Source organism: Eretmochelys imbricata, chromosome 6 (assembly GCF_965152235.1).
Source record: "Eretmochelys imbricata isolate rEreImb1 chromosome 6, rEreImb1.hap1, whole genome shotgun sequence".
Lineage (NCBI taxonomy): Eukaryota > Metazoa > Chordata > Testudines > Cheloniidae > Eretmochelys > Eretmochelys imbricata.
In genome coordinates this window covers 48153610-48181458 of record NC_135577.1, presented here as the reverse complement: position 1 = coordinate 48181458, position 27849 = coordinate 48153610, and the positions used below count along the sequence as shown (strand labels likewise).

The 27849-nt window shown below is 40.8% G+C and overlaps 1 protein-coding gene across 2 annotated transcripts in view; it reads left to right on the top strand.

The window, feature by feature from the left end:
• NAV2 (neuron navigator 2) overlaps positions 1–27849 on the top strand; it is a 344782-nt gene that overhangs the window by 113954 nt on the left and 202979 nt on the right. For both annotated transcript variants that reach the window (XM_077820144.1, XM_077820143.1), the window contains exons 2-3: positions 724–841; positions 10995–11047. In XM_077820144.1, coding sequence (XP_077676270.1) covers positions 724–841; positions 10995–11047 — 171 coding nt within the window. The remainder of the gene's footprint in view (positions 1–723; positions 842–10994; positions 11048–27849) is intronic.

Here is a 27849-nt window from a genome sequence, read left to right as displayed (position 1 = left end):
ACTTATTAGAGCCGTTAAATCTCATGCATCAGGGCTTATTAGTTAACATTTAAAAGGAACTTCATCCGTAGAAATTTTCCTTAGAAATGAATCTTTAAGGTTTCTCAATAACAGAAAAGGAATGGCAGAGGGAAAACACAAAATCCTGAGTTTGAAAATAGAAACCAATTCCATAACCTTGTCAGTGCTGCAAAATATTTAGTTCCATGTCTGATACTCCATTCATGCCATAGCATGTATAGAAGCATGCTATAGTTCAGGGGTTCTCAAAGTAGGGGGTCGCACGGTTAATACATGGGCGGTCATGAGCTGTCAGTGCACCCCAAACTCCACTTTGCCTCCAGCATTTATATTTGTATTAAATCTATTTTAAAATGTTTTTCATTTATAAGGGGGGGTCACACTCAGAGGCTTGCTATGTGAAAGGGGTCACCAGTACAAAAGTTTGAGAACCACTGCTTTAGTTTTTTCCTGAGCTGTGATGTCAGTTTTTTCAATAGAAAAAAGCCATACCCCATAGTAAGCAGAATACTTGATCTGCACAATGCCTTGAATTGTAATGGTGCTAAATTGTTTCAAACAGCTCACAAAGCAGGGATCTTCTGTCCAAGGTCTGAAAATGTGAGAGGTTGTTATGCATGGACTAAGAGATGGGATTCTCATTTTTAAGTCTGATCAAATACCTACAATTTAGTTTTTATGTATTTCTTTTCCTCCTAATAGATTTACACGGATTGGGCTAATCACTATCTAGCAAAATCTGGTCACAAACGATTGATCAAGGACCTACAGCAAGATGTGACTGATGGAGTCTTACTGGCTGAAATCATCCAGGTTGTAGGTGAGTGAATTTCTCTTTTCCTGCCATGTACTCGCCTACTTTGTCAGAGCCACAGCTTGTTTTTTCACATAAATATGGGGAAAATAAATAGAAACTATATGGAATTAAGATGATAATTCTGCCTCACAGGCTTTGATAATTAATTTGATAAAGCCTTATGTTAAGGGATTGCAGAAAAATATTTGACGTTCTTGATAAGATCTCCTGACACAGCATTATCACCCAGGATAGCTGAAGGGAAAAAGCAGCTGATGATCTTTTTTCTGTTAGGTGACTTGTAGCCTTGCTTGTTATCTTTTTGTTATCTTTGTTCCTGTTCGCTTTTTTAGACTGGTCTGGAAATAATTCACCAATACAATGGTGTGTTATATTAAACCTGCCACTTCTAGTTGGATCGGAAAAATCCCAGTGTGCAGTTTGGATTAGGGAAGGACATGATTAGTATATGGAAGAAAAGAAACCCTTAACAATCTGTTTTAAAATAAGGAAGTTCATTTATTGTCAGGATGGCCCCAGGCGCTAAAGGAACTGATGTCAATGGGAGTTGAAGGTTCAGATTGGGCCCTGTGCAGGGCTCCACATTCCCCCTGTTCTGGGTTCTTCATTAGTTCCTTTAGAGACTCATCCATCTGGTGTTTAGGCTATCACAAAACTATGGAGCTATGGAGAATGACAGAATCAGGAAGTCCATTAATAGGAATTAGAATGACTGTTGTTGACAACAAGACTGACAGACTTGAGATGCAAACGTAGAAGACAGTAGTGAAGTAACTAGACACCAAAGCTTGACCAGTTATTTCTGTTACAAATGCTGTGCAAAAGAATTAGAGCCCTGAGTTAAGTTTATGAATGTATGGGTCAGATATTCAGCTGACATAAATTGCCATAGTTTCTATTGACTCTAACTGAGCTAAATTGATTTTTACCAGATGAAGATCTGGCCCATACATACTGAACAAACAACATATTCATTGCTGTCTGAGCATAGCACTCTGAAAACTATCCATGTATACATATGTATAAAAATTTCACATGAATTACTTATGTACCTGTGTATAACAAAACTCCATCCAATATCTATGTAACGGTGTATACCAACACAAATATTTTAATGGGGAGATTTTCAGAAGCATAAGGCGGAGGAAGGCACTCATCTCCAGTTGACTTTCAATGGGAGTTGGGCACTTACCTGCCTTTTGTGCTTTTTTAAAATCTATCCCTACATACATACAGTTACATATATGTAACAATGCTGCAGAAAATCCTGGAGTAGAAACATGCATATCAGAACACTACCAAAAACAGCGTATCAAATACTTGCATGCATATTTCCATGTGTGAATGCTCCCATATGTTTAAAATATATTCCTGTGAAAAAATTCAGAAGAGTTATTGTTTACTAAAATGCTTGATTTAATTCATCTTTGCATTTTTCTTCTTTTTCTCATTGCTGCTTTAGTATTTGGATTTAGAGTTTTAAGACACAGCTGTGAAAGGTTAATACCTAAGGTGAAGGATTTTCTTTTTCTTAGATTTTTTCCAAACAAAAGAAAATCCATGTTTAAACACACAAATTCCACTTTAATCCCCCAAATTGGCACTGAAAGGAAAATATTCATTTGCATCCCTTATGTACTGGCCTTAGGCAAGCTGCATCTCATTGTCACATTAGAAGTGGTAACTTCCACACATGGAAACAGCTTCAACTGCAGCTATAAAACCATGACCTGTCCTCATAAATAAGGATTTGTACTATGAAAGCTTCTGAATGGTAATTTCTTTTTCCCTTCTGCATGCAGTGCTCTCTGTTATGTGTGGTGGTGGGGTACGAGAAAGCAGCAGTACCACAGAGACATCTCTGTTCTTTTATGGGCATTGGTGGTGTATTTAGAGATTATCCCAGGTTAACAAAATCTTTTCAAGTGAATTTGTTGATTATGAACATTCCTTTTGGTCACTGCATGAGTTTTGTATTCAAGACTTAAATTGCTGCTTCAGTGCTAACGGTGATCTGCAAAGGGAAATATGTTTGTGCCTTTTTATGAAGAAAGAAGAAGAGCTTTTGAAAGGTTTTCTGTTCTCTTCTGAATTCTCTTTTCTGCCTTTTTTTGTTTTAAACATTAGAAATACAGGTCTTGTCTTCTCTTTTTTCCCCTAGGAAATCCTGTAGATGATTAGAGAACTGGTAGGATTATGCCATCAGAGATGCCATGTAGTTAAACATGATTAATTAAGAAGAGATGTAATTTTTATTCCGCTTCAAACTCTGTTTTTTTTAACATCAGTTTAGCTCAAATGCCTAAATAGCTGAGAGAAGCTGTTGTTGTTAAGGATATAACGCCTCTGCCCTTTTGGGTAAGGGTTCAGACAGCTCATGATCTACAATGAATCCTCCAGCAAAACAAGAGAAAAACAAGCTTGACATGTCTGATATTTCTAAGGAAAAACAAGCAGAACAAATCCTAAAAAAATGTGAAGCCTTTGTTAAACTTCATAAGGAAGGGGAAACGGCAGAAGTGCCTTTTAAGACGTTATAAAATCTGAGCTGTGTATTCTTCTTGTTGAGAGAGTTTGCTAAACTACCAGCTCTCCTTAACAGGCTTAGATTTTCTTCCTGTGGCACCTTTTCCTACAATTCTCCAAGTTGGTTAAAGTCTTCTTTTTTAAAGTCTACTATCCTTTTTCTGCTCCGCTCACTCCTTCCTTTCCTTAGAATTGTGAAATCTATCATTTCATGATCACTTTCATCCAAATAGCTTTCAACCTTCAGATTCACTACCAATTTTTCCCCTTTCTCCCCCCCATTAGTCAAATCAAGACTAAAATATCTGCCCCCCAGTTACTTCCTCCACCATCTGAAACAAGAAGTTGTCCCCACTACATTCCAAGAAACATCCTATTAGTGAGATTATCTCTTTGCATGTTGAACACCCCGGAGACAGTCAACTGTCACCACACATCAGGGCCATCAGAGTGAATTATTATCAAGGTTTACAAGGTCCCTCGTTCTGTGTACGTTTCTGTCATTCAAAACCAGATGTATATTTCTGGAAAGAAAAGAAATCTGATTTAGGAATTTATAACTTGGTAACTTTCATTCACTTTTTATTATAACTTAGCATCCATATTTTGAAACAATGGGCAATTCTAAAAATATTTGAAACTTGATAGGGATAAATTTGACACCTAAGAGCATAGATATGTAATCTTCAGATTTAACTACCAGCAATAGTGTGCTGAAATTATTTTGTGTGTTGCACAGTGACAGTTTGTCATAATATTCTCAAGTCAACTGGGAACTTTATTGACAAAATGCTAGGTTATTTTGGTTCAAAGGTTGCAAAGATTTACACATCTGTGTAACTTCATGTATATGCATAATCCCACTGCAGTCAATGGGACTGCTCCCATGTGTTACTGTTTGCAGAACCTGGATGTCAGATTGTAAACACTTTGGGTCAGGGAACATGTCTTTTGGGGCCAGGACTTACAAACAGTGAAATGCCATTGCATAGAGTGGTAGGCCTTTCTTCACTTGGCCAGATAGTGGTACTGGTACTCTGAAAGGTGGAATATATACAGTAGTGTTGCACTGGTTTGGGAGCACAGAGTTAAGATGTACATTGGCACTGATGATTTTGACATTGTGAATAAACCAACATACTGAATGCATGTCTACACACACACACAAATACAAAGTGATATCAAGTCTAAATGGCAAAGAATCACACCTGAGAAACTGAACTTAAAAAACCGGAACTGGCAATCAAACTTTTGGCTTTTATTTTGTTTGAAGTTTTTACTGAGAGATCAGTGGAGCTGCCAACATAACCAAAAGGCGCTTTCCCCTCCTTGTCTCTTGGCCAACCATTTTTTAAAAAATTAGATATAACCACCACTGAACTATTTAAAAATGGATCAATTTACTGAACATAGGTGTTCCAGGATAATTATGATTCACCTGTGATAGGGGAGGAGCTTTAGGAGACTCTTAACACTACACACCTGGGAAAAGCACCAAGGGAAAAGAGAGAGAGTTTTCCTGTGGACTGTCAATTTCTTCTGTTTATCGAATCTAGCATTTTTTTAAGAAGAATGTAATATGATATTCCAAAAGTTACAAATGTAAGGACTGATGGAACAGAAATTCAAGTCCTTTCATTTAGGCACTGGAAAGGATTAAGTTGTTTGCTAAAACGGTAGCTAGCTTGAAAGATTCTGTGTTATATCCTCACACTACCCTGCACTACTTATAAATCTCTTTTGTTTCCATGATTGAAAGTCTATGTTAAGATGACAGATTTCTACTACCATACTCACTAAGTGGAGCACTTCGATTGACAAAAGTATGCTCTACACTTACAAAGATGGGTCACTTACTCTTGTTGGCCTTGTATCGTCATTTTCTATAATATACTTTCACTTTGTACATTTTGTAGTACATTCTCTTGATCTTCTATAGAGATCTAAGTATTCGGGGTCTGCTCCCATTGAAGTCAATGGGAACTTTATCATTAACTTTAATGGGAGCAGCATCAGACACTCAGTCTACTTTTAGAAAGCCATTTATTTAATAGCACAGAGTTCTTGGTATCTTAGTTTTCTTGATTGAAAGCAATTGCAATACTATTTTCCAAGCATGGTAATCTTCATAAATAATGGACAGTAATGTCCTCTTTTGCCAGACTGCTGCCTCTGTCACGTTAGTGATCCCTCAGTTAACACTGTTGCTTACTAAGGGCTAGTCTGTTCCTGGAGTTATTTAGGAATGGCTATTCAGGAATTTTCACCTGGACATATGTCAAATTAAACTCGAAAACAACTCCCCTATTCCAGAATAGATGTATCCAAATACACAACCTCTTTTATTCTGGAATAACTTTTTATGTGTAGAAAAGCCTTTATTACTCTCACCTTTGGGCCAGAAGGTTGTGGGTTTATGTTCCAAATCTGCATCTGGGCTCATATACAGTCAGGAAATGACAGAATCACAATTTATCCTGTGACTGAGACATTAAACAAAGATTTCTTCTGCTCGAGTCTGGATAGCTGTCCAGGTAAAAGTTTTAGCACTTTATGAACTGTATTGGCCAACATCCTTTTAAGAGGAAAAACAGGAAGAATTGTTTTAAGATCCAAAGATGTGGCTGAGGCATAGATTAATGCTTAATAGCTTTGTAACAAAGCTCTTTGTAACAAAGAACTTAACTCATTGTACAGTGTGCTGGGTTACTTTTTGTATAAAAGGTTCTCTATATCCACCCATGTTCTGCTCTGTATGGTCCAAGGCAGTTTAGAATCATTCCTATCATAACTTTTCATGTAGTTTATTGAGTGTCATTTGTTGAGGATTTTTATTTTTGCAGGGAATGCATATCTATATCTGGGACACCAGCAGCTGCCTGACCAACAGATTTAAAGAACACTTTACAACACTTTGTGGTAGAGAGACCCTCTTTCCCCCTCATGTTTCCATATACTTTTGACTCTAATAACCTGTCTCACAGTATTATAATGTATGTGCCACAGAAGAAATAAAACGAGACCTTCCTTTAAGTTCCCTTCTCTCTCCTTTGATTCAGATTCTATCTATGAAAAAATGACTATTTCTGTTCATACTACTTTTATCACTGAGTTAAGCTGCTTTTGCTATGTCTAGCTTAATAAAGGGGAAGAGAGAAGCCATCAAACATCCTCAAGTGTATGCATCAAAAGTGGCAAAAGTCTGGAAACATTTAAAAATCTCAAGGTGAAATTCATTTCACTCTCATAAAAGCAAAGTAATCTGACTATATATGGGTAAAGTGCCATGGGGGAAAATGGTGAAATATCTCTCCAGCCTTGGAGCTGTACTGCTATAAGCCCATAGTGTACAATGTTGGTTTTAGAATAATTTTAGGCCAAGCTAATGGTACAGAGACCCATTCTGTGCAGGGAAGAGCCTAGGAAGAAAATGAAAGCTTGATGGCACTGCAGTAAATAAGGGTTAACGGGAAAGACCCATGTAGTCTGGATTCTGAGGTTGCAGAATTTGTGATGGAGTTTACTTCCTGCTGAGAACTGTGCTCCAGAATCTGAAATTGTTTCAAGCTCTTATGGTTGCAGAGAGAAGCTCAAAATTGTGAATTCTGTAAGTGATGCAGTGTCATCTGCATGAGTCTGCAGAGAGCCACATTCCGCTGTTCTCTAGGCAAGCAGAAAGGTACGGGTTAAAGTTCAGCCAGGCTACCACCAAAGGCGACTGCAACTACTGCTGAGCAAGCTGCCAGTATGCTCCTCTGCCATCTCTTCTAGCAGCTGTCTCTTCCACCTGCTATCCCTAGCCACCTGGAGCCACTGGGTGGTGTGGACAATGCTATGGGAGTTGAGGCCAGAGAGTAAAGCAGGAGAGAATGGTGGTGGTGGAAAAACTATCCTTGAAAATAACCATTGACAAATTTTGGGCCAGTGAGTATCTTCAGCTATGATCTATAGTTGTGTGTGCTTGTGGATGGAGGGGAACGGAATACATTATGTTTCTGTGACTTACAGAAGTTGCTGCCACAGAGTTTAGGGGTTGTTGGTAGGGAATTTGGTCCCATTCTGCTACAGAGTACACAGGACCCTGTTTATGGGAAAACTCTGAGCATAATCTAGTTCTTTTGTTCTATAGCCCAAAGATTTCCTCACAGAAGATATGTGACCACCAACTCCAATTATTTCTTCTAGTTTATATTGTATTGATACCTGTCCCATGATACCAAATCAGCAATATATACGCCTGTGCTTTAAAGGTGCCAAATGCACAAAGCAGAAGAGAATTATGCGACAAATGAGCTGAGAGAGAATTTAAACAGAAAAATGTGAATCAAATTAAAAACTATTTAAGAATGTTTTCTTAGATGCCCAAAGAAAGCACAGAGCCACAACTGGGAGAAAGCTACACTGGTTAAAAAACCTGTCTGGCTTAGTGGAGAAGTGAATGAAGCTATAAAATTTTTTTAAAAACACAACAATCTATAACAAATTGGAAAAGTGGGATGTTGATAGCAATGAATATAAATTACAAACTAGAAATTGTAGAAAATTGATAAGGGAAGCAAAAGGACACTAGGCGATGTCGATGGCCAGCAGAGTAAAGGACAATAAGGAGTATTTTAAGCATATTGGGAACAAAATGAGTCCTAGCAATGGTGTCCAAATGGTAGAATTGTCAATAATAATGCAAAAAGGCTGAAGTCATTGTAGTCAAATGTTTGGCTGCGTGTGTGTGTTTTCCCTGTGTGCTGTCCCAGCTCTGCACAGACAGTTGGCACAGCAACCTCGAGTGAACCACCCAATGACCACAAGATCTGTTAAGGTACGAAGGCATCCAGCCAGGTTTATTGTTGAGGAAGCACGGTAATAGCACCTGGCAGACTCCGTGAGGCTACTAAGACATGTATGCCCCTGACAATGGATGCAGCTCAGTCAGTGGCAGGACTTTCCGCTGCCCCCTAAGCTGGTGAAAGATACTCCCTCTGAGATACATTTTTATACCCTGATATAAACAAGTTATGTACTGTCATTCTGAACTTATCTTTTAGGAGGGGTCAGTGTGTTTCTGTTATCCTTGGGGAATGTTTTTGTACCATCCTTGATATCAGGATGTTCTGGTACCACTTGATATCACGATGTGTTTGTGTGAGTACTCTGTGCTTAGCACTTTTTAGGAATGTGTATTTCTGCAATATAAGCACTGTTCTTGCTAGATTCTGTGAGCAGGTTCTGCCTCATAGCAGGTCTCTGATACAAGGGCTTATGTCTCAGGCTCTCTTCCTACTACAGTCATCAGTAAATATTTCTATTCTGTGTTTGGAGGAAACAAAAAAAAACCCAAAGCAACAAAAAACAACCACCCCAAAAAACAAAAACACTACAAGTTTCAGAGTAGCAGCCGTGTCAGTCTGTATTCGCAAAAAGAAAAGGAGTACTTGTGGCACCTTAGAGACTAACAAATTTATTTGAGCATAAGCTTTCGTGAGCTACAGCTCACTTCATCACTGAATGCATCCGATGAAGTGAGCTGTAGCTCACGAAAGCTTATGCTCAAATAAATTTGTTAGTCTCTAAGGTGCCACAAGTACTCCTTTTCTAAAAACACTACAGTTGATATATTGATAGATGATGATGATGAAATACTTTCCATTTCAACAGTAATTCAGGAGGATGTTAAACGGTAGCTACTAAAGTTAGACATCATCAAATCAGTGGATCTGAATAATTTGCACACAAGGGTTTTAGAAGAGCTGGCTGAGGAGCTCTCTGAACTGCTTATATTACTTTTTCAATAAATCTTGGAACACTGGGGAAGTTCCAGAGGACTGTGAGAAAGCTAATGTACAAAATCTGCAAAAATATAAACAGGATTACCTGGGTAATTATAGGCCTGTCAGCCAGATATCAATACCAAACAAAATAATGGAACAGCTGATACCGGACTCTATTATTAAAAAATTTTAAAAGGGTAATATAATTAATGCTAATAACATGGGTTTATGGAAAATAGATCTCATCGAACTAACTCAGTATCATTTTTATGAGATGATAAATTTGGTTGATAAAGGTAACAGTGTTGATACAACAGACTTCAGTAAGGCATTTGACTTGGTACCACATAACATTTTGATTAAGAAACTAGAATGATACAAAGTCCACATGGCACACATTAAATGGATTAAAAACTGACAAGTCTCAAAATATAATTGTAAATGGGGGATCATCATCAAGTGGGTTTCTAGTGGGGTTTCGCACAGATTGATTCTTGGCCCTACGCTGTTTAACACTTGTCTTGGAAGAAAACATAAAATCATCATTGACAAAATTTGCAGATGACCAAAAGAGTGGGGGAGTGGTCAATAAAGAGGACAGGTCCCTGATACAGAGCGATCTGAATCGCTAACTAAACTGGGCACAAGCAAACAACTTGCATTTCAATCTGGTAAATATGTAAATCTAGAAGAAAAGAATGCAGCCATACTTGCAAGATGGGTAATTATATCCTGGGAGGCAGTGATTTGGAGAAAGACTTGGGGGGTGGGGAGGTGTCATGGTGGACAATTAGCTGAACATGAGCTTGCAGGAAGATAGAGGCCTAAAGAGCTAATGTGATCCTTGTATGTATAAACAGAAGAATATGGAGTAGGAACAAAGGGAACATATATTATCTTTGTATTTGGCATTGGTCAACTGCTACGGGAATATTGTGTCAATTTCTGGTGTCCACACTTCAAAAAGGTTATTCCTAAATTGGAGAGGGTCAGAAAAGAAAGAGAATGGGTAAAGGATTGGAGAATATGCCTTATAATGGTAGATGCCAGGAGCTCAGTCTATTAGTTTATAAAAAAAGAAGGTTAAGGGGTGACTTGATCACAGTCAGCGCCTACATGGGGAATAGAAATTTGATGATAGAGGGCTCTTCAATCTGGCTGGCAAAGGTATAGCAAGATCCAATGGCTGGAACATGAAGCTAGACAACTTCAGACTAGAAGTAAGGTCTAATTTTTTAACAGTGAAGGTAATTAACCACTGGAACAACATACCATGTGTTGTGGTGGATTCCCCATTAATGGAAATTTAAAATCAATATTGAATGTTTTTCTAAAATATATACTCTAATATAGAGAGTTTTTGGACTCAGTTAATTCAGGGAAGTCCTACGGCCTGTATTAGATAGCTGTCGCTACCTCAGATTAGATGACCACAGTGGTCCCTTCTGGTCATCAAATCTATGAATCTATGATATGCACATACACTTTATGAAATGAATGATCCCTGTGCACACCCATCTACACACGTGTGTGTGCACCTACGTGCATGCACACACACCAGTGATGCAGTGCAGTACCCAGTTTTTAAGCATTTGGTTGCATAAGGAGTTACCTGTCACTTTAAGAAATGTCAGCCCAGTTGTCTCCTTTTGAAATGATGATGACCGTGCTCCAGCTGTCTCTGGAGGAATGACCCATGAGAAAAATCCAGCCACTGCATGGGTCTCAATGTTTCACACGTTTGCTTTGATTGGACAACTACAATCTTAGGCCACTTGATTTAGCTAGCAACAAGTGCTCTGGAAATAACTGGTACAAGTGTCCTCACTACACTTTTTGCATTACTTTTTGTATTTGTTTCTCAGCAAATGAAAAGATTGAAGACATCAATGGCTGTCCAAAGAACAGATCTCAAATGGTAAGTGGCAAAGCAGCAGTGCATGTGTGTGTTACTCAATTCATAATAGGTATGACAGTTAATTTAACTGAGTGTTGTGAAATGCTTGCACCAATATAATAGAGGGGGAAATCTGGACTGTTATTAGAACTAATGATCCATTTCTCATCCTATTGAAGTCAAAAGGAGAAGATGGGATCTGAATCTATTAGCACAAGGTACATAACTTTTCTTTCTGTGATATTTTAATGTTTTTGTGATACTCTGTATAAATAAGAATATACAAAATGTAAATACTGTGCTTTTATTTGAAAACAGTTTTTACAGAAGCAGGAAAGTAGATGTGCAACTGGCTTTTTGTCAAGGTTGCTCCAAATAAAATTAAGAATTTCAAGGCTAAAGGACTACGATCTCTTAGGCTCTATTAAGATCATCTCGATATTTTAGGTCCTTCCCAAAAGACAGAATTTTTTCATATATTAACAGTGGTTATGCCAAAATAGAAAAGAATTTGCAAATGTGTCTTTGGAAGTTGTAATGAAAAAGTTAAATTGTCTGTTGTCTTTTTTGATTCAGTGATGGGTTTTTATCTGTAAAATGTTCTCACTTATCTGGTTTGTATTTAATCTTTGAAAACAAGCACCAAAAGATACAGTAGCAGAACTCAAAGTATACAGTACATGATGAGTATGTTTGCTATTAGGGACAGTGCAGTTAATATTCTAGACAAGATATTTGAGAATATTGGCAGTAATAAGATTATTTAAAATGTACTGTAAGAAGGAAATTATTTAATTTATGATATTTTAAACAGATGCCTTTGTTCCTCTGTATTTTTATACAGAATCAATGTGATGACATTAAATCTAAAATATGTACAAATTACAGCTGGATACTGAATTTAGGATTATTTTAGTATAACTTCTATACCATTTTTTGTGTGTGGTTTTAGCTCTTAAATTTTTTCGCTGTGTGTTCAATTTGTTTCTATCTGGTGATGGAACCCATTGAAGGGTTAAGGGTTTGGCAGCAGTTTTCCATCCCAGAGCCTGAAACTGCTTTGTGTTTTACTATTCCATCTCCCTCCCCCCGGTCTTTGAGGTTATCCTCTTTTTATCCACAGAGCAACCACTCCTTAAAAAGAAAAACATCTTTACAGATTTATCTTTGCTACTTTTACTCCTTGGTAGAGATTGGCTGCTATTCTTGCTGTAGCCACAGCAGCTGTCTAGAGTATAAATAATTGAGGAAACTTTCAAGATCAATGTAATTTAATGTTTCACAAGTGTATTGTAAGAACTGAATTTCATTCATGAGCTACAGGCGATACCAAAATACATTAAAAAAATCCATTACATTGTAACTGAAAGTTAGATTAACTCACTTTTTCTCTAAGAACTAAAGTATCTGTTCTGGTGTTTGCAGCCAGAGCCGACACCAAGGGTTGTTGCATAAGCCAGGTTTGGACATAATGGTTGTCAGCGTGCGTGCTAGAGCAGGAGCTGTGTAACATGTGAAAAGGGGGTATTCTTGCTTCACTTCCTGCTCCAAGGTACTGACCCTGTGCTGGTGTGTGCAGAAGGATGGACTGGGGCAGGGCTGTCTACCCTGTCCCACTCCGTTTAGGATGCTTAGCACCATAGTCAGTGCGGGACACTCCAGTTCTTTACCAATGGAAACACAAGATCATCATGGCTGTCCCTTGCATTGATGTGCATATCCATGGGGTTATCCATGATTGAACAGTAAAGGCCAATGTTTATCAGTGTCTGTGCTCTAAGAATATAATACGTTATAAACCAGAGGGTGTAATGTTTGTAATCTTTTGCCTTGGGTCAGTGGGCACAACCTTTCTCTAAGATCAACACTGTTAATTTGGATGGTGCAGTCTGCATCCCTTGATGCACTTGATTGGGCTTCATCTCCACTCATCCCATTTGGGTAATTTCCACCTCTGATGACACTAAGAGGGAGCAGTCCCTGCCCTCCCCAAAGCACAGGGACTCTTATTGTGCCTGGCCCTTGTGCAGGTGGCGTCATGGGGGAGAAAGTTCCTTGTGTCCTCCCAGCCCTCCCACTCACACCAGGACACACAGTTTTGCCCTAGTTTTTTACCTGATTGTTCAGTCACAGCTGTGTATAACTACATTGCAGCTTCTAACAATTGGATGTTAAAGTTCGATAGTTGGAAAAGGCACATGACAGAAGCTTTCATCTCTGCCTCTCAAATAGAAATACAGCACAGTTTACTATGAAACTGTACGACTTTATAAATACTATTAAATGCCTTTTCATAACTGTCCACTATATAAGAACTGATTTTTCTGGATCATATGTATTTATGTAATGTATATTTGTTTAAATAGAACAACAAAGGCCTGCAATTGACAGTGATTAGTTCCAACTGACATGAAGACAATTTATGGTAAATTGAGCATATATATAAATTCAGAGACCATCCCTACAATTGTAGTTTTTCTGCGTAGAATGAAACATGGCAGAAAATGGCTGCATTCTTGAAGAACAAAAGAAAAAAAATCTATTTCCTGTTTGTGTGCAGGTTGTAGAAAAAACTATTGCAAACAAACATGGGCCAGTGAAGCATGGCAAGGGATGCCCTTCTCTTAATACTATTGCATTACAGAAGCTAGACAACTGTTTTCGTATCTTATATTGATCTATTTTTTCACTGTCCAATGGCTGACATTAAAGACTCAATATCCGCCACTCTGCAGAGTTTACGATACCATAGTACCATCTGTTGTACTTATAGGAAGTCACTGTACCTTAGTTCCTTAGGGAACAGATGCTGAGTATTTAATGATGCTTACAATCTTTGAATATTGACATAGTGAAACTTCCTTCAGAGTAAAGTACAATGAAAGGCACAGGTTATTTCAGTGAATTGTGATGTATAAATAGCAGTTCTGCTGATAGAATGAAGTTCTTCTGTGACACAGTGATGTCATTATACAGATTCTGCTTTCTAGATGTGAGCATATCTAATGTACAGTGGTCTCCATTAAAAAAACCCAGCATTTGCAAACTTCAGTGCACAGCGATATCTGAAATCATCTTATTCTGTTTCATATTTATCTAGGGCCTTCCATCTCCATGTCACTAAAGAGAAAACAGAGATAAAGCTCTTTACCCTGAATAGCTGAGGCCTTGATCCTGCCATCTGGTCCCTGTGGATACTAACACTAGTCCCAAACCTCAATGAAGTCTGTGTGTAGGGCTTGTGGGGCTCCATGTGGGCACAGGCATCCACCCACCCTGATTAGATTGGTGGATGGGGTCCTCTGTTACATAAACATAGGAAATTACGACAACACATAAGAAAGAGTGAAGATAGAGACGATGGTTACAAGACATAAAGAACATTCAAAGTGTATATTCGTCTGAAGCTTGAAAGATCTGAGTATTAAACTGGAGAATAAGACAGAGAAAAGAAAAGAAGCACAATAACACAGGAGTAGAGGTCAGTGGTGGAGAGCTATGTAAAGGAAGAGATTTTTTTTTAAAATAGGGATTTGAAGGTAAAGGCTGTTTGGTGTAGCGGGAGAATGAGGATGTTGCAGGCATAGGCAGCAGATGATAAAAAGCCTGAAGTAGGGGGAGATAAGTGGAGCATCAGAGTAGGAAGTCGGGAGAAAGAAGGTGTTGATATATAGGCTGGGGCAGAGCTGTGCTGTGCCTTCAACATCAGGATGAGGAGTTTTAAAGAGATGAGGAGCTGTAAAGGGATTTAAGAAGGAGGCTGATATGGTCAGAGAAGTGGGAAAGGAAGATCATTTATCCAACAGTTAAAATAAAGAGGCACAAGGTAAGAGACCAAGAGGCCTAAGAAGGGGTGTTAACAGAGGTTGAGATCAGAGAGAACCAGAGTGTGAACCAAGATTTTGGCAGTGTGGATGGACAGGAAGGGACAGATGTTAGAAATGTTAAAGAGGAAGTAGTATAGTGACAATATTTGGCAAGAGCATGGATAACCAAAGACAACCCCAGTGTCATATGAGTTTGAAGGAGTGGGAGGAGAAAGGAGCTGTTAATAGCGAGGAAGAGGGAAAGTGTAGAGAGAATGATGAGAGGGTTTGATTGATCCATGCTAAGTCTGAGGAAGCATAGGGACATCCCAGAGGAGATATTGGAGACACAGGAAGCAATGTAGCCTGGGCAGAGAGACTACACTTTTCCCATTTACTCAGAATAGGAAATAGCTGTGGTAACCATGAGGTATCTGTGGTCATATGTTGATTCTTCATTTTTAATGGTGACCACTCTTGTGTATCTGTCTATGCAAAAGAGATCACGACAACAAGGAGGGAGTGCACTCTCCCCTCTATGCATTGACCTGTAACAAGTTGGCTTGTAATACTCTGAAATATCTGTGATGCAGATATCCTATCATGTTGCATGGGTAAAAGGAGGGAGTTCAGTCTTTTATTGTTTATTTGGCTATAGATTGTGCAGAGTTAGTCTGTTTTCGTCCAGTATGGGCCAGAGCCTGCAACACTTATTAACATCATTGGCACGACTCATTGAGTAATGATCAGGCCCATATTATCAATATGTTGACTTTAACTTGCAAGGAAAACCTAATTCAGCAATGGGAAGAGGAAGACGTAGCCAAATATAAAAGATATCAGGTATATTTAGGATATAGAGGTGAAACATCAATATTAAATAACGTTATAACACAGGGTGTACAAAACTCAGGCCTGTAAAATATTTAGCTTAGCAAAATTAGGCCATCGGACACAGGATAAGTTAACATAAGCAAGTTAATAATAAACCTGCGTAGCTTTTTTTCTGTGTTTGTGATATGCTGATGTTCTGAAATAATTGCTGAGTTTGGATAATGTCTTGAGAGAGATCAGTAGACACCAAGGTGAAATGTAGCCAAGGTGAAATGTTGGAGACTTTCTTAAGGTAACTGCCTATTAATATGGTGATAAGGTGGTGGAAATGTTAATGAGTATAAGGGGAACTAATGAGTTAGCCTATGAAAAACAGGGCACTCCAAAAGTAGAGGGGCATGGAAATTCAAATAAGGAAAAGGAGTTAAAACCTTCAAAGATGTGTATGGACACCAGCGGGCATCAGCATAACACATTATAAAAGGTGTTGTGGCCTGCATGCCTTGGTATGTGGGAGATGCCAGGACGATGACCATTGGTGGTGGTGGTGATGAGGATAACACTTTTGGTTTTTATGCAAGGCCTGGTGTGAGTAACGCAAATATTATGCATTTTGTAATGATCTCACTTTACCAGATTGTAGTGTGTGTATTTTTTGGTTGGCTACTAAAAGTAATGGTTGTAGAAAGAGTACTGTGTAGACTCTATTGTGCACCATACGGTTTCCATTCTATTAAATACTTCTCTCTACTGTAGTTGATCTTGGGGGCTGAACTCTCCCACATTAAAGTAGGTGTAAACCCTCACTTTGGGTGGGTAGTTGGTTAAAGTAACCTTTCACTATATAGGTGACTACAAAGGTTTGTTGTAAAATATCTTGGTTTTAGTGCAGCACAGATTTGGTGCAGTAGCATAACAGCTCTGAAAGATATAGATTTATATGGAGATGAGCTGTCTAATTTGTACTTCAAAGTGAACTGCTAAATAATGTGTGAGATGCCTTCTTGCAGTAGGCCTGAGTGGAGGGCTGTGGGAAGCTGAGCCGAGAACAAAGGCTCAGTCCTGGAGGGATGTTATCTGAGCTGAGATAGGACTCTCAGGGTATGTCTACACTACAAAATTAGCATCAGGGGGTAGCCGTGTTAGTCTGTATCCACAAAAACAACAAGGAGTCCAGTGGCACCTTAAAGACTAACAGATTTATTTGAGCATAAGCTTTCGTGGGTAAAATCCCCACTTCTTCAGATGCAAACTTAGGTCGATTTTATTTAAATTGACATTGAGTCTCCGATTTAAGTTGATTCTGCATGTCCCCACTATGCACATTGTGTCGGCGAAGCGCATCCTCACAGAGCAGGGCTTGTATCAACTCACAGAGCGCTGCTATCCCACAGTGCACGGAGCAGAGTGGAATGTTGGGTTGGGCTTCCAGGGCCTCATAGGACCAAAACATTTGCGCGGCTGGTTATGGGAACATGGCATTAGCCTCCCATGATGCACTTTCCTCCCTTCCCCTCTCCCTGAAATCAACGGCAAACAATCCAAGCCTTTTTTGTGCCTTTTTTCCCTGCGCAGACGTCATAGCACGGCAAGCATGGACACCGCTCAGCTGTACACTGTTGTTTTGAGCATTGCAAACACCTCATGCCTTATCCTGCAGTAGTTGCTCAGCTGAAGCAGGAGCCGCCGCACGGAACAATGTGATGCTACCCAAGCAGCCCTGCTGGAAGCCGTGAAGTGGAGCAATTCGCAGATGCTGGTGACAGTTGCGCATCACCTTGACATGGTGGAGCACCGCTTCTGGGCCCAGGAAATAAGCACTGACTAGCGGGACCGCATAGTTATACAGCTATGGGATGACGAGCAGTGGCTGCAGAACTTTCGAATGCGCAAGGCCACTTTCATGGAACTGTGCAAAGAACTTTCCCCAGCGCAGCAATACTAAAATGGTAACTGCTCTAACAGCTGAGAAGCAAGTGGCGATAGCTGTGTGGAAGCTTGCAACGCGAGTCTGCTACCAGTCAGTGGGGCATCAACTTGGAGTGGGTAAACCTACTGTGGGGTCTGCTGTGATCCAAGTTGTCAGGGTAATCAATAGACATCAATTCAACATTAAAAATAATAGCATGTAACCCCTGCAGATTGATTGAAAATGTGTACTCACCAGAGGTGCCTTTGCCGGCATAACGCTCTGCTGACAATTGGTCCTGTGAGGGGATGGGCTCCAGAATTTAAAAAAAAGTTCTTGGCTGTCAGGGAGAATGGATCCTCCGCTTGCCTGCCACGCATTCTCCTCCTCCTCCTTTTCCTCAGCAACAATGTCCTCCTCGTTGTTGCCCAAGGTCACCTGGGGCTCCTGGGAGATATCCACGGAGCGTTTTGGGGTAGTGGTAGGGTTGCCACCTAGAATTGCATGCAGCTCCTCATAGAAGCAGCGTGTCTGTGGCTGAGAACCAGAGTGACTGTTCGCCTCTCTTGTCTTCTGGTACTCTTGCTGAAGTTCCTTTATTTTCATGCGGCACTGCTGTGTGTTTCTGGTGTAGTCCTTCTCCCCCATGCTGTGTGCAATTTTTGGCATAGATGTCAGCATTTCTTCTCCTGGTCGGAGCTCTGCCTGCACAGACTCTTCTCCCCACACAGCAATAAGATCCACTACCTCCTATGTGCTCCATGCTGGAGCGCGTTTGCGGCCTTGAGCATCCATTGTCAGCTGTGCTGACGAGCTATCCACACCGATCGAACAGGAAATGAAAATTCAGAAGTTCTTTAACAGGGGGGCGGTTGTTTCCTGTGTACCTGGCTGAAGTGCAGTGGAGTTGAAAGTGCCATCCAGAGCAGTCACAGCAGAGCACTGTGGGACACCTCCTGTAGGCCAATTCATTCGAATTACACAGCACAGTGTCAACATTATCCCCATGTCGACACGTGGATGTCGACTGAGCCCTGTGCCTCTCACGGAGGTGGAGTACAGAAGTTGACTTTACAAACCCTTTAAGTTGGCAGAAGGGACTCGGCAGTGTAGACACATACATTATTAAGCAGACCTAACTTTGCCAGGTCTACACTGGGAGGGGGATTACGCAACTTCAGCTACATGAATAACGTAACTGAAGTCGACGTACTTAGACCTACTCACTGCAGTGTCTTCACTACGGTGAGTTGACTGCTACTGCTCCCCCATCATCTCCACCTGCGCCTCCCGCAGCGGTTGAGTCGACGGAAAGCGCTCGGGGGTCAATTTATTGCGTCTAGACTAGACACGATAAATTGACCCCCGCTGGATTGATCACTGCCTGCCAATCTGGCGCGTAGTGTAGACCAGGTCTCAGACAGGGAGGCTTGGATGAGTGGAACACTGCAGGGATTCTCACTCAGGAGACCTGACTTGGGGCTCTGGGAGATGAGTCATAGGGGAAGAAAGTGAATCTGGTAGCTCTCAGGTGGCTGGTCTGGATACTGGGGCCCTGGAACAAGGGGAGAAAGAGTAAGGGGACAGACGGTTAATGACTCTCTGGTGCGTGAGCTGGAAATGATATCCCAGGAGTGGGCATGGAAAATTGTTGTGAACCTGTTACATTTTGGGAGAATGGTTTTATCATGAGGGTTCTGTGGGCTGTTGGACATGTACAAGAATAAATATATTTTCCCCGGCAGACTTTTGAACTGGACATTGAGAAAGACTGTGTTCCTTTCATGGGAGGAAGAAAGGGGAAATGGAGGCAGACATACCTGTCATGGTGTGGCCTGTTGCATGTGGGTGCCCCAGGCAGGGATGCCTTGTCACAGGGGAAACCCTCCTTTTCCCTAAAAAATAAAATAAAAACACCTTACAAATTGCCTGAGGGTCAGTAAAGTTGCATCCGAGAGTGCTAAAGGAATTGGCGGCTGTGATTGCAGAGCCATTGGCCATTATCTTTGAAAACTCGTGGCGAACGGGAGAAGTCCCAGATGACTGGAAAAAGGCTAATGTAGTGCCAATCTTTAAAAAAAGGGAAGAAGGAGGATCCTGGGAACTACAGGCCAGTCAGCCTCACCTCAGTCCCCGGAAAAATCATGGAGCAAGTCCTCAAAGAATCAATCCTGAAGCACTTACATGAGAGGAAAGTGATAAGGAACAGTCAGCATCGATTCACCAAGGGAAGGTCATGCCTGACTAATCTAATTGCCTTCTATGATGAGATTACTGGTTCTGTGGATGAAGGGAAAGCAGTGGATGTATTGTTTCTTGACTTTAGCAAAGCTTTTGACACGGTCTCCCACAGTATTCTTGTCACCAAGTTAAAGAAGTATGGGCTGGATGAATGCACTATAAGGTGGGTAGAAAGTTGGCTAGATTGTTGGGCTCAACGGGTAGTGATCAATGGCTCCATGTCTAGTTGGCAGCCGGTGTCAAGTGGAGTGCCCCAGGGGTCGGTCTTGGGGCCCGTTTTGTTCAATATCTTCATAAATGATCTGGAGGGTGGTGTGGATTGCACACTTAGCAAATTTGCAGATGATACTAAACTAGGAGGAGTGGTAGATACGCTGGAGGGCAGGGATAGGATACAGAGGGACCTAGACAAATTGGAGGATTGGGCCAAAAGAAATCTGATGAGGTTCAATAAGGATAAGTGCAGGGTCCTGCACTTAGGACGGAAGAACCCAATGCACCGCTACAGACTAGGGACCGAATGGCTAGGCAGCAGTTCTGCGGAAAAGGACCTAGGGGTGACAGTGGACGAGAAGCTGGATATGAGTCAGCAGTGTGCCCTTGTTGCCAAGAAGGCCAATGGCATTTTGGGATGTATAAGTAGGGGCATAGCGAGCAGATCGAGGGACGTGATCGTCCCCCTCTATTCGACATTGGTGAGGCCTCATCTGGAGTACTGTGTCCAGTTTTGGGCCCCACACTACAAGAAGGATGTGGATAAATTGGAGAGAGTCCCGTGAAGGGCAACAAAAATGATTAGGGGTCTGGAACACATGACTTATGAGGAGAGGCTGAGGGAACTGGGATTGTTTAGTCTGCAGAAGAGAAGAATGAGGGGGGATTTGATAGCTGCTTTCAACTACCTGAGAGGTGGTTCCAGAGAGGATGGTTCTAGATAATTCTCAGTGGTAGAAGAGGACAGGACAAGGAGTAATGGTCTCAAGTTGCAGTGGGGGAGGTTTAGGTTGGATATTAGGAAAAACTTTTTCACTAGGGGGGTGGTGAAACACTGGAATGCGTTACCTAGGGAGGTGGTAGAATCTCCTTCCTTAGAAGTTTTTAAGGTCAGGCTTGACAAAGCCCTGGCTGGGATGATTTAATTGGGGATTGGTCCTGCTTTGAGCAGGGGGTTGGACTAGATGACCTCCTGAGGTCCTTTCCAACCCTGATATTCTATGATTCTATGATTCTAAAGTTAAGGGAGAAAGTAAATTCAAGAGTCAATGGTCCTCAGCTGCCAGGATCAATAACAAAAGGGGGGTTGCCACCAGGACACAAACCATAAAGAGATGTAACAATTAAAAGAATTGTTCTTCATTTGCATCCCAAAACAAATTGGAAACCAGTGGAATCTTGGAACAGGTGTAATATGATTTATATGTCAGGTGTATATATGGTGAATATAAGTGTACATTATTGAAATAATTGAATCTGCAGCCATTTACATGAGATGAGGATCTGACTTTATGTGTGTAACATCACTAAGTGGGCAGTTACCTTCTTCACTAACCCCCAGGTATTTAATTGCTGCTTTATAGGTATCAAAAACAGAGACTTAGGGCCCTGCCTTCCAGTTTGTATCTCAAGTCATTTTTGTTATTTAGAGACCTGAAAATTTCACCTCTGCAGTTTCTCACTGTTAGCACTACAGTTACCCTCCACCCAGCATAGGGAGATTGCAGAGGACACACCTTCGAATTTGTCAGTTAACTGCAGGGGTCACTTTTAAATGCTGTTTGGCATTTCCTATCTGATGCTGATGATGCTGTCACATGTCACTCAAAGCCAAATTCAGCCTTGGTGTAACTCCATTGTCTTCAGAGTAGTTGCACTTGGTTGCGCCAAGGTTGAATCTGGTTTCAGGAGTGGAAATTGCACTCAAGCTCTAACATCCTACAGAGAAATTCCACCAAGCTGCCTAGTTGTCCCCCACACTGTCTTTATTTTTGGATAATCAGCAGTCACTGGAGCCTGGTCCTCCGAACACTTTTATTCCACTGTTGTCTAGATGAGCGTGACTGGTCGCAATAAATCTTCTGAGGGTGCCCCTCCCAAGAACCTCTCACTTTGTGGGGGTCTAGTCACTAGAGCACTCCCTTCCCAATGCAGAGTTTTGCTGCCTAGAAATGTGTTTTTAATTCAGAGACACAGCAGTGCAGAAGAGATCAAAAGCATCACAAACATTTTTTCTCCATAACTTCCAGGCACTGGATTTCTTGGAATCATAGTTCGATGGTTAAATAAAGATGTGTATTTTCAATAATTCTTTTTGAAGGTTGTCCTGAGAAATCTGATGCAGGGAACTTTTGTGACTTGGTTTTCGTTAGGCATTATTATTATTACCTTGACTTTGTGACTCAGTAAGTTTGTGTTTAAATATTACATCTGTTTGGTGTTCCTATAGTAACAAATGGACATCTTTTGACTTTAGCGTGGTATTTTTCAGCACAGCTGTCTGTTAGTCTGAAGGAAAAAGCATTATCTGGATCAATGCCAGACTTACTATGGCAGCCACTAGCTTAACTCCTTCAACTGCATGCTGAGACACTTGGCTAAATATTGAGTATGGGAATGTCTAACACTGCATTTTTTTTAAGGTAGCCTCAGTCTCTGTTGGTCACAGTAGGGGCCTAAAAAAAATAGAGCCCTCCGGGTCCTCACTTGGAAAGTGCACAGGATGCTTTCTCTTGCCTTTTGTCCTTTAAGGGAAATAAAAGCATAGCTGCAGTGTGCATGAGTTTCTGTGTCTTGCTATATTGAAAGGGGACTTTTTGGAATGGTCTTCCACCCAGGAATAAGCAAATATGTGCTTAACATGTGTCACACTCCTGGTGATAGCTTTGATGTGCTATAGATGGGACTTTTTTCCCCAGTAAAAGTGACTCACATTTTGATGGATATGATTTTATTCTGTGACTGCTTAGTTTATTTTAAAATTTGATTATTTAATGCAACCAGAAGCGTAAAAGAGAATTAATATATTATAACAATTCAAGGTTTAACATCATACTAGGATTTTGACATAAACCAAAAAGGACATCAGAGATGAGGCCGTCCTTAACTCATCTTATTGTGCCTACATATTATAGCATATCTGTTATGTAAAATTACCTATTACTGAGACCCTTGTAGGCACAACAGACACTATTAAGTTCAGTGTGGTTTCACTTGCTTGCACCAAGGTTGAATTTGATCTCAGGAGTGGAAATTGTGCTCAGGCTGAATTGTGCAGAGTGAATTAAGGAAAGATTCTTCACGATACATTACTTGTCTTTGGTCCTCAACATTATTTTCACTTGACCTTTATGATAAAGGCCTTTTTAAAGCTTCCTTGCACAGAAGAAAAGATTAAAAGCAAGGGGCTGGGGAATCAATTAGACGGGAAATAAATTGTAGCTATAAATTTATCTCCCCTTATAGGATGAATTAATTCATTCCCTTTCTGAGCCCCAGCTATGGGGAAATCTTTGTAGATTTTCTAAATGGGATGGGTCTGAGTAATGTAGGTTTAAAGCATATGTTGACAACAAGAGATACCTGCTCATGTTTACATAGTTCAGCTTCTGCTTTCTGAATTCCACATAGTGGCTTTACTTTCTGAACAGAAACCCTGTTTTCTTTATCCATAAGAAAAAATGTACAGTGAGATACGTCATGAAACTCCTCACACTAAACCAGAATGTGACAAAGATTCTGTGTCAGGTTTGTGATTTAATAGATGAAGCTGTTTATACAACTGTTTCTTTTGCCACCTGGGCTTCTGTCTCTATTTGAATATATCTCTATTTATAGAATACCTAGTACTAAGCTCTTCACACTCAAATATCCAAAGTGAGTCACACTTTTGACAAAGGATTATCCAGTCCAGAGAAATTAGCTTTCACCTCTGTTGGAGTATCTGTTTGTAGATCTTTGATTTCAGGCTTCTGCTGATGCACTTTCCTTGTGTAAGTATGTTTAATTTGGTTATTTTAAGTAATTAAATAGTCTTACTCTAAAGCTGCTGTGATATATGTCCAGGACAGTTTATTCTCTGGTTTTTGACTGGAATTATTTTTATAAATCCCAAATCTAACTTGCTTATTTTGGGCTAAACTGTGCCTTCGTCCTGGCTTATGCAGCTATAATGGCGAGTGAGGAGGAGTAAGATCTCACACTCCCCAGTGAGACTGTGTAGCACCTGGTTGCTGGGTCCAGGCACAGGAAAGAGAGCAGGGACTGTACACCCCAAATGTTCCCTCTTCTACCACCCCAGCAAGTAAGCAGGCACAGAGTAGGTAGAGCCATGGACTCCACCCTCCTTACCACCCCCAAACATACATGTTTACCAGCCATGATGGGGAGGCAATGCTGTGTCTGGTAATGGGCTCTCACAGTACACTCCTTCTCTCTTGCTACCATGGAAGAGAAGAGCTGTGTTCTTCAGAGAGGTGTATTCTTACCAGAGCTGTTGCTGGAGTGGGTAGCTACAAACTGCCCCCTGCACTGGGTTGAGCCTAAATGCTTGATCTAGCCCATTAATATCGAAGAACATGGTGCTACATCATTTTACCCCATGATGTTCTTTCCTTGTTTGAAGTTAATCCATACATGCTATTTTAATTTTGAAAATGAAATAAGCAATTTATTTATATAAAGAAAGTAGCCCAAAGCAACTTACGGACAGAAAATGTTTTATTTAGAGGAACGAATTCTAAAGCCAGTGGAAATGTTTCATGTGGTTATTATAGTTCTTTGTTTCAGGGTTTGATTGATTTCAGAATTAATTTTACACATTCAGGTTACAGACTGATATATCGAATCCTTCAGTACTTGAGTTCCTGGATGGGGATGAAAAACACTGTGTACAGTAACCAGTACCATGTATTTCCATGCCTTCTGCAGGCATTTAAGCTCTTAATTCCAGTTTGAATTTTTTTTTATATGTACCCTAAAGGTTGGTGGTTCTTACAGTGATTGTTCTTATGGATTCTTTTTCTGGTACACATGCACCATAGAACAGATTCTTTTTGGCCACAATGTCCGTTGGGGCCACACTGGTGCCTGGGAAATCCTGACGCCCCCTCTTCACCTCCACCTAAGTATATAAAGGGCAGAGCAGGCCCAATTGACCCTCAGTTCCTTCTTACCATCTATTGCAGCGAGATGGAACCTCTGCGGTGTCCCCTTACTCAGTGCACTGTGCAATCTCTTGTTTGGCTAGTTAGTGGTTACTAACTCATGATTTCTATAGTTAGTATAATTTTAGTTGTTTGTATCATTCCCACTAGCCAAAAAAAAAAAAAAAAAAAGGCAAACTTATAATAGATTTGGGGATATCCCTGATACTGGGACCCAAGCTGCTATGGCTGAGTCCTGTTGTATTGATTTGAAGGGTCAGAAGAGTGAAACATATTTATAAACACTTTAATTGTTCAACATGAAAACAGTGATAGAAAGGTTTGGGTTTTTTTCTACAGCGACGGCAGTTTACTTGGCTGCTTGGAATACATCCAAAAGCATTCATGCATTGATCAAATTCAAGAAAGAACAAGAAATCAAAACAAGCATTGATATTGAAACTGAAACTGAGTAATTATGCAAAACAAACTTAATAAAAGCCTATTAACGTCTCTCTTCTTTTGGAGGCAAAATGTCAGTCTCTTTTTTTCACTAACACGCTTTTCTTTGATGAAAAGGAAAGGGTTAATTTCACTCTGTCTTGCTGGCTAAAGTACATTCATGTCTCCTGTTTTTAATAGACAGGCACAAGGTGAAGGAAATACAGGATAGAACTGGTGGGGGAAATATGTCCTTTTTTGATGTTCTTGGAACACTGGATGGCTGGTCAGTAATGAATGGATTTTTAGGCTGGCAAGTTGGCCACAGTACCTGTTGCTTGGACCCAAGCTCACATTACAGTCAAGGACATCATCTGATTTGGGTCCTTTCTCCTCAGACAAGGCAGGGCTGGATGTGGTAATGCGTGTAGTGCAGTTGATTTCAGAATCTGTTGAAAAGCTGGAGTGAGAGAGGGGTTAGGAGGAAAAATAACAGTGGAGCTGAAAGTAACACAAAGGGGGAGGATGACAGAATGGGACCTTATGTGCCTCTGTAGTGCTGACAATTGAGTGTCACCACTTATGGGCTGAGAATTGGAAGTCATGAGGGTATGATGACTTTCAGGACTCTCAGGTGAAAATAAAATTCCGTAAACAAGAGCAAGGCCTGCTGGCCTTCCTTGCGGGAAGAATACCTTGCGGTTTGGTCTGCTGTTTCTGCTTGGGATCGAGGAAGTTGAGACAAGATGTGATAAGCTGAGCTGGAAAGCCATGCTGCTTTTTCAAAATCTCCTTTTAAGGACCCCAAAAGGCGGGAGAGGAGAATGGGTGGTGTAGTTCATCCCCTTGTTATTTCATTCAATTAAATCCATTTCTGTAACGCCAAACTTGGTATAGGGAACGTTAAGTCCAATCTCTACATAGTCCTTGACCCCTGTCAGTAGGCCCTTTTTGTTTGGACTAATTCAGTCTCTGTCTGGTTTTCTTGCACCTGTTTATAACATTCTTTTTTGAAAATAGCTTGACCTATTTTCATGGTTAATTTTCAAGCAGGCAAAAGTTGCAGACCAGTTGTCACAACAGTCCCCAGGATTTAAAATTTGCCCCTCTTGAAGGCTGCTATCAGGTGAATGATGGGCACTTTAAGTGCCTGTTTTGTCTGGGTAAAGGGACACATTCCTGATGTGTTCAATTGTTCCTTCTCCAAGAAGACACAAAGTTAGGAAGGTCTGCTTCAGGGTCTTTCTGCTGGAGCGCTCAAGGGCTGGGGGGTTGATTCCAGGTTCGCTGTCACATGCCTTTCTCATCTCATGGGCACTGTGGCTCATGTAGGCCTACCCACCAATCCTATTAATATTGAGAATCTTGAGGAAACTCAGACAAGACTCAGTCTCAGTGATCATGGTAGCCCCATACAGTTCTGGTACTCAGAGCAGGTGAACCTCTGTCCTGACAGACTCTGATCACACTACCTGCTCTACCATATATCATTTAGTAAAACAGATGTTTGAACATACACCTGGATCCAGTATCATTACATCTGACAGTCTGGCTGCAGGTTAGATAGCTGCCACGAAAGAAGTTGTTCAGCTGACGTCCAGACATCTCGGTACATAGCAGAAAAGCCTCTGCTAGACTGTCTTGTACTGTTAAGCAGCAAAATGCAAGATAGTTTCTATTTGGGAAGTACAGTGTCACCTGTGTCCCTGGGAAGCACCTGTTTTGCTATTCTGAACTATCTGCTAACCCCAAAATATTTAAGACTATCCATCAGCTCCCTAAGAATACATTTAGCAGCAATAGCAGCATATCCTCCTCCTATTGAGGGTCGTATCATATTTTCCCATCCTACAGTTGCTAGATTCCTAAAAGTTCTCATGCATGTTTTTCCTTATTCTGGGAGCCACCCCCTTCCTGGACCTCCACAGTGTTATCTGGCTTAATGGAACCTCCCTTTGAGCACCTAGCAACCTTCTCTTTTTACCTAAGACTGCCTTTTTAGTAGCCATAACATCAGTTTGGGGAATTCAGGCCCTTATGGCTGGTTCCCCTTATGCAGAGTTCCATAAGATAGGGTGACTCTTAGGCCGGACCTCAAGTTCCTGCCTATGATTTTTTCTGATTTGCATTTAAATCATTTGGTTCACCTCCCAGTTTCTTCCCCAAACCACTCAAACCAGAGGAAAGCCAAATTGCAGTCCTTTAATGTGGCCAGGGCTATTTCATACTAGCTGGAGAAGACAAGTTCCCTCAGGAGCTCCTCCAGGCTGTTCGTAGCCTTTGCGGATAGGATTAAGGCTCAAGCCACTTCCATTTAAAGGTTGTCTAAATGGGTATCTCACTGTATTAGATCCTGTTATGAGATAGCCAGGTTAGATCTATCCATGCAGGTTTGCGACCATCCCATCACGGTTCAGGCAGCTTCTGTGGGCTTTTTCATAAATTTGCTGGACA